The sequence below is a fragment of the Maniola jurtina genome, chromosome 16 (assembly GCF_905333055.1).
Source record: "Maniola jurtina chromosome 16, ilManJurt1.1, whole genome shotgun sequence".
NCBI lineage: Eukaryota > Metazoa > Arthropoda > Insecta > Lepidoptera > Nymphalidae > Maniola > Maniola jurtina.
In genome coordinates, this window is record NC_060044.1 from 295109 (window position 1) to 303532 (window position 8424).

The 8424-nt window shown below is 35.9% G+C and overlaps 1 protein-coding gene across 1 annotated transcript; it reads left to right on the plus strand.

Moving 5' to 3' along the window:
• Window positions 1-6245: 6245 nt before the first annotated feature.
• LOC123873425 (thyrotroph embryonic factor-like) lies at window positions 6246-6824 on the plus strand. The gene has a single exon (XM_045918268.1). It carries the CDS (start codon window positions 6246-6248, stop codon window positions 6822-6824), a length of 579 nt encoding a protein of 192 aa, XP_045774224.1.
• The last annotated feature ends 1600 nt before the right edge of the window (window positions 6825-8424 follow it).

Genomic DNA, 8424 nt, shown 5'->3' on the forward strand with positions numbered 1-8424 from the left:
GCGAACGTTGTGCCATCTTGATAAAAGGTTGTTATGACAATTTTAAAAAACGAGTTGTTGAATGTATTCGTGATGATCCTACCTACTTTTGGAAATATTTTAAACAACAGCGTAAAAATGGTACCAATTGTATTCCGAATGAAATGATTCTGGATAATTTTGTAGCTAAAGGTGGAAAGAATATATGTGACGCCTTTGCTAAACATTTTTCATCGGTCTACATAGAGACCAGTAACTGTCGAGTAGGAAATTCGTCACTCCCAAGCAATATCATTCCCAATGTTCCATTGGGTTCTTGTATACTAACTGAAGAAGAAGTTTTAAAACATCTTTTAAACTTGGATTCACTTAAAGGTCCCGGTCCAGATCTTCTTGCCCCAATATTTCTTAAAAAATGCGCTCACAAACTAGCTAAGCCACTTACCCTCATATATAACTATTCTTTGCAAACGGGTACATTTCCTACCAAATGGAAAATTGCATATATTACACCAGTGCATAAGTCTGGCAACTCAAAAGATATAAAAAACTACCGACCTATATCTATTTTATCAATCTGTGGAAAAGTCTTAGAAAGCTTAGTTCAGAAAATAATTTATTATCACATAGCCCCATATCTTGATCCTAACCAACATGGGTTTCGTCCTCGCAAATCAACCACTTCTAACTTAGTTAGTTATATATCAGACATCGCTGAGACTGTAGATGCTACTGGTGAGGTACATGCAATTTACACCGATTTTCGAAAAGCATTTGATATGGTGAATCATAACATTTTGTTATTGAAAATTGAGTCTTTGGGAATTCATGGCTCATTGTTACGTTGGTGTGAATCTTACTTAAGAAATCGGTCACAACTTGTTGCTGTTAATGGTTTTAAGTCTTATGAGATAAAAATATCATCGGGAGTCCCTCAAGGATCTCATCTAGGTCCCACGTTCTTTTTAATTTTTATAAATGATTTGGCACTCAAGTTAAAGTCTAAATTTAAAATGTTTGCAGACGATATAAAAATTTACAAAACCATTAACAGCCAAGCTGATGTGACAACCCTACAAAACGATATTGATGCTGTTCACTCTTGGTGCACTACAAATGGTATGTCCTTAAATATTGAAAAGTGTTTCCACATTAAATTTACCAGAAAAAAAAATCCGGTAGACTGTGTCTATAAAATAAACAAGGTTAGTCTTAAGGAAGTTTATAGTATGAGAGACCTTGGTGTTATTGTAGACTCGGCTTTAAGTTTTCGTCCACATATCGAGCAAATAACATCTAAAGCTTCAAAAATATCCGGACTAGTATTCAGACAAATGAAAATATTCAAGGACCCCAGTTTATCTATACTGGTCTTCAACAGTGTTGTCCGTAGCATCCTTGAATATTGTAGCACTGTATGGAGTCCAGGGTATCAAGTTCATTCTGATAGAATAGAACGAATTCAAAAAAGGTTTCTATACCATCTAACTTACAATGACTTCAAATGTGACAAATTGTTTTCATACGAATCTCGTCTCTCTTACTATAAAATGAAATCCCTTAGAGACCGTAGAAAGATTACGGATGTCATTTTTCTGGCAAAATTAATAAAGGGTCTCATTGATGCGCCTGAGTTACTTGAACGCTTGAAGTTCGTTGTGCCCCGTGACTGTAGCCGCTTACACAATCGCAAGACGTTCTGTTTGCCTCAAACCAAAACCAAGCTTGGGCATCATAGTCCGCTATATAGAATGCAGTCTCTTGCAAATAGTTACAGAGATGTTATAGATATCTTCTGTGATAATATACCAAGAATAAAAAGTAAGTTAAGTACACAGATAAGTAATTGTTAGAAAGTAGTTTGTATAAGGTTTTTCCTATTTTGTTAGTAGCTGTTCTGGTTTAAGTTTTTGTTCCTTGTTTGTTAAGTTTATTTTGTGTTGCGCTGTAGTTTTGTACCTACATACTTTAATAGTGCATGCCGAGTCCACATCGAGAAGACGCAATTGCGCGCATGTTTCTTTGTCCATTTATCTTCTTGTATTTTTTCTTACCAATTGTAGTCGGTTTTGTGGACTGAATAAAAAAAAAAAAAAAAAAAAAAAAAAAAAAAAAGTGATGTTGCAACCTAAGATGGAGCGTGCTTGCCTATTCACTCTTGAGTAGAAAGTACCCATATTACAATTTGGAAAAGAAAACTGATGGTGGATGGGCGTTCCATATCCTAGCGGTTCGTAAAATATAACAATATTTCAATTCACTGTACATTGTATTAGTCCGCGGCAAGTGATGATGGAGCCTAAGATGGAACGTGCTTGCCTAGAAGATGCTTATTCACTCTTGACTTGAAGGTACCCCTATTACAATTTGGAGAAGAAAAGTGCTGGAAGGGCGTTCCATATCCTAGCGGATCGTAAAATGAAACAATATGTTTTAATTCACTCTACTTATTGTGTTATTCCTTGCTGAAATATGTTTCGTATGTTTTTACAGCGGGCGACGCCGCGTGTCAAATGTTTTTGTTATCGAGATTCTCGTGAGAATTTACCAATTTGTGGAAAGGCTTGACAGATCCTTTATGTTATAAATAAACTAGCTGATGCCCCCGACTTGGTCCAAACGAAATAAACGTACATATTAAGTACCTACGTTTTTTTCAAATTTTCTGTTTTTCCGATAGTCTGAATTTTTTTTAGCAGGTAGACAATTTTCGTCAAGTGAGGAAAAGAATCTTGACAGGCGACAGACAGACAGACGTACAACGAAGTGATCCTAAGATTCCTTTTTTCTTTTTGAAATACGGCACCATAGGAAATAAAGAGATTTGAAAAGTGGATCGTACTTAACTGTAGGTACCTATAGGGATTATTTTCTTGTACTAGCTAGGGGTAATTACTACTTACTGTAATAAATTATAAAGTTAGCTGTAAAAAGTTATTTTACGAAAATGGTTCCTATTGTGTACCTACGTAAGTACAGAGGCTTCAGTTAGATAAAATAGAGAAATATCATTGAATTATTATAAGTAGGCAGATATAGCCTATAATTCCTCAAAGTGGAAAATCCCTAATATTCTCCTCTGAAAGACATTTTAAACCGCGTTTAGTGAACAATTATTTACTTTGGTAGATTGATCCTTAGGAACATAGGTTTAACTTTAGGGCATGTACTTATTTTAAATAAGTAGTATGAAGTAATAAAAATTGATAACAATCAGCAATCACGTTGTGTTACGATTGGTTCACGGAACACGGAAATAAATGCATCTGCTTTTCCAAATGAAATTACCAAGAAATTACCTTATTTCTTGAACAATAAATACTCTTTTTCAATAGCATTAAGAGAACACGCGCCAGTTTTACGATAACCCTTTAACAAAGGCGTAGCGGTCGCATGGACCCAACCATTTTGTATTGTTGACACATCGCAAGATGGATGACATAACTGTTCGATAATAATGCACGTTTGATATCTATTTTATATTCCGTTATCTATAGCCTTTTTCTGTGTGAAATAATTCATAAGTTTGTGGGTGCGTCGTATTGAGTGTCAATAATTTACTTCAATTTTGATGGGCATATTTTTATTCAAATAGATACTTTTTGACTCTATTATCGGGTTTCATTAAAATAACACGATAAAAAGTGATCATACCGTTAATTTTACTTATTTGTTAGATCTTTTTTGCGTTTTGTTAAATATTATAGTGCTTTCCTGGAAAATATTATGGCTATTGTTTTGAAGGCGAGGTGTTATACCTCAGATGCATAATAGTAGGTACTTAGAAATTGTACTAAATTGTATTCTTTAATCCTTTCTTAGAAAGTGTATACGTAATTGAGAAATCCTTCATGCAAAATCCAAGTTTCTAGACCCTAGGGAAGCTATATGTTGATATATCAGTCGGTTCTTCCTTTTATATATATAAATAAATATAGATAAGTATATAATATGGGCTTGTCTAGAAAACAAGGATTGTTTGGAAGCTAGTATGTTGAAGGGCTTGTAGGTATTATATCATCGATGGTTTTAGCGATTAAACTAAAGATTGTCGTAAATATTTAGATAAATAGTAAGTAGGAAGTTTAAGATGAATTTTTTTTTAATAAATATATGAGTTATTATAAAATTTGTACAAAAACGTGTATTTAACAGATAATTGCTTAATTTTTTGTGCGTCTAGTTTGTCATAATGATTTTTTCTAACGTAATGGTAACTTCCCATGATAGATAATGATGTCCAGCGCGTGCTTTCACAAAAATCATCGGAGCGTCATCAGGAAAGCAACTGTCGTCTTGCGCATTGTATCCGCTTCCGGTCGCCATTTTGTTGCTGATATAATGTCCGGCGGTGGTCCCGCATTCAATGTGTCAGGGAAGGGTTATAATGCTTTAAGCGTTTCAAGTAAGACGTCGCTACAATTAATGAATAGATTATCCAAAACAATGACGTTATTGAAGACATTTCTATTGATATTTATAATAATGATATAAGCTCTTATACGATACATGTCTTCAACTTCTAAAAGACGCTAGTTTTTCTTACAGTAAGTAGAAACGGTTTTTGCGGTGGCGTGGTGGCTAGGCTAGCATTTAATACTGAGTAAACGACGATTTCGTATATAATTTATAGTGTTATGATAAATACGTAAGTAAGTAAAATGTCCTAGTAGGTAAAGTATATTGTTAACTAGATGCCAGTGACTTCGTCCGCGTGGATATATACCTACACTACAAGATAAAAAGTAGCATAAGTGTTAATCCAACGAATAATAATCTATCTCTATTTTTATCCAAATCCATCTACTTAGTCGTTTTTGCGCGAAAGAGTAACACACACATACACACATTAATACAAACTTCCACTTTTATAATATTAGTGTGATAATATGATTTTGAAAATGCATTCGCCGAAGCCAAGACAGTTCGTTTGATATCAATTTAAACCGATTTCATAGAAATTTCAGATAAAAAAAACCTTGCGACCTGGATAGTAATCCTGTTACTTTTTATTTAGCGAAATCAATGAGTTCCTACCGATTTGAATAAACCTATCTCTACTCGGACGGATACAAAAACTAGCTATTTGATTTTCATTTTCAGTTGCATTGGGTATCGAGCGTTCAGACAAAATTTTCTGAAGTTATTGTTTTTTTTTTAGATAGGTAGGTACTTCCCTATTTCGTAACCCCGAATTGGTCATTTGACTTTCTCGGTGGTGTAAAGTCACAAGTCACATTCACAGGTGTCAGTCAGTAGTTATTAATTAACAATGTATTTAATTAAACATTAATATTAAAGAGTCCATTCGTCTGTTCAGCCTCGTGGACCAAATTCCACATTTCAATCATAACAAATAGTAAAAAAACAAAAAGACGCGTCATAAAAGTGTTAATTAAGAAATTTAAAGGATCGCGCACATTGTGTCGGGCCGCAGCGGGGCGGGGCGGGCCGCAGCGCAGCGCAAAATGCGTACCTAGCACATTTGTGACGGGCCGGGTCGCATTGCATTGACGGATTTTGTGTACAGTGTACTGCCGGAATTAGTGTGCTATGGATAGCTCCGACGAAGAACTTTCGTTTTTTTGCCTGCTTTTAGAAGAAGAATTTAATGAACAGCGTAGACAAGAAGTTCGTCAAAAGAGAAAACGTAAAATATGGATACATCCCATTTGTTCCAAGAGAAAGATATTCGGCGAATACCATCATCTTTTTCCCGATTTTAGCAGACAAAAAGAATCTCTTTGTTGATCATTGTAACGAGGATCTTGCAAATCATAAAGTTCTTTGTATCCTTGAACTAAATTAATCAAAAGTTCTTCATTCATTTTTCTGAACACCAAAGGAACACGAAAGTACCAAAAAATGCAAATATCGTAAAATGAACACGTCTGCGCGTGCACACCAATCCGCTTGCTATATAGCACACTGTTGACGGGGCGCAGCGGGGCGGGGCGGGCCGCATCGCACTGACGGAAATCCGCCGCGCAATAATGCGAGCCGCTGCGGCCCGACACAGTGTGCGTTATTTCATACAATTTGTATTGAAGCAATTTGAGCGGATTTTTGCGCTCCGCCCCGGCACGCTGCGGCCCGGCATAATGTGCTCAATCCTTTATCCTCTAAAACTGTCTCAGACTGTCCCGTTATGAGTCCCGCAGGTAGCGGATTAACCCTACCACGCTCACACTTAACTGCCCCGCCCACAACTGGGACAAACTCCCGGGACACTCGACAACCGCAGTTTATACATAACGGCTGCAGCCATGGCTCTTTGGACCCCGTACGCGGACGAAGCGTTGGACTTAACCAAAAACAAACAAGAACCACCCGAACGGGATCGGTCTTTTAGACCCACAGTTCCCGACGTAAGATACGCAAGAGTATCCCCGGAATTAGAAGAAAATAGATATTACAACTACGCGTACGAATACACAGTTCCCACATCGCAAATATCTCCAAATGAAAGTTTGTTCTACAGAAAAGTGCCATCACCTTCACATTCACTTGACTCGTTGGATGTTGATTCCTTATCCGATGACGTGGAGTACCAAGCGTTTGAGAGAGATGCCTTAAGAGCTATGGCGGAGAAAAACGGAGGCGCTTTACTCGGAAATAACCCACGAATGAGACGTGCAGTACAAACTACTCAAGCAGCGGACGATTCGTATAGAAAACAGAGGGAAAGGAATAACCATGCAGCGAAACAGAGCAGAGATAGAAGGAAATTAAGGGAAGTTAGATTGGCTTTTCAAGTGACGTTTCTGAAAAAGAAAATCGCGGACTTAAGGACCCGGATCGATGAGCGAGTGTGCGTGAGATGCCAGCAGCAGTGCAGGTGTTAATGATTTAGTTGATTCTAAGGAAGACTATGTGAACTATGATGGTCTATGTGCGATTTGGTTGTTTGTGTAAATATTATTGTAAAAATTTGTACCTATGTGATAAATACATTTAAAATTGCCTAAGTGTATTTTTCTTGTCACGTTTTTTTGCAAATCGTAAAATACTTATGTGTAAAATATACAATAAACATTGAGTATAAAGTGAATATAATAAAATAAGAAGGCATCTACTTGTAAATATTACATTCGCGCCTGCAAAATTATTGTTAGGTAATAATTTAGGTACCTAATTTTATTTAAAAGTCATGATAAGAATTAGGCGTAGGATAATATTTATGTTTTTTTAAATCCTGTATAAGTAAATCCTTTCCTTTCCAGAGATAAACTGTAGCCTTGCATAGTTATCTATTTGCCTGTGCAAATTACATCAAAATTGATTCAGCCATTACCAAGATTAGTTTGGACTTCGGACGACCAGATTGACAGACGAAAGTTTTGAATGAATTTGAATTTTTGATAGCAATTACATAATAAAAATAAACATAGGTAGCTTAACTGTTCTTTCTATACAATACTAGCTGACGCCCGCTACTTCGTCCGCGTGGATTTAGGTTTTTCGAAACCCGTGGGAACTCTTTGATTTTCCGAGATAAAAAGTAGCCTATGTGTATCTATCTATCTCCATTCGGAATTCAGCCAAATCCGTCCAGTGGTTTTTGCGTGAAGGAGTAACAAACATACACACACACATACACATAAACTTTCGCCTTTATAATATTAGTATGAAGTATGATGATAATGTAAGATAATATAGATGATTGTCCTAGTTTTAATAGCAGATTACTCATAAATATATGATGACAAGACAATAAATCCTAAGACGTAACGGTATAATAAGTATTTTGTTAATTTGTTTGTTCATTCTATTTCGCACTAATGATTTTGTTTTTGTTAAAAAAAAAATTAAAAGCACTTAGTAGACTTTGAACCATATTATATTGAGTCATTTGTTGGAAATGGGGCCGAAATTAATAATAATTGATCTACTTGTACCCATTTATGATCTATCGGTAAGTTCCTTAGCAGTAGCAACGTTTTGATTTGTCAAAAATTATACCTATTGTATTTTTAGGGTCAAAAAATCTTTATTAACTTCGTCTAAAGTTAGTTGTTCGTCTAGTTCGTCGTCGCCCTTCAATAAAGACATTTAAATTGAATTTGAACGGAATTGATATAAGTAGATATTTATTTATTTATTTTTGATGGAAACACTATCCATACTTAATATTATAATTGCGAAAGTGTGTCTGTCTGTCTATCTGTCTGTCTGTCTGTCTGTCTGCCTGCTACCTTTTCACGGCCCAACAGTGTAACCAATTCTGACATTTGGTACAGGGTTAACTTATATCCCGGGGACGGACATAGGCTATTTTTTATCCCGGAAAATCAAAGAGTTCCCGCGGGATTCCTAAAGATCCATACACTTAACCGATTTGTATGAAATTTGGTACCGAAGTAGCTTTCGCCCCTGTAATCTGAAATAACTCAGCTCAGCTAAAAACATTGAAGTAGGTATTAAAAAGCGTTATATCGACCTTCT

What these genes read in the sequence shown, in the direction of transcription:
- LOC123873425 (XM_045918268.1), top strand. Translation starts at nt 6,246, where the DNA reads ATGGCTCTTTGGACCCCGTACGCGGACGAAGCGTTGGACTTAACCAAA.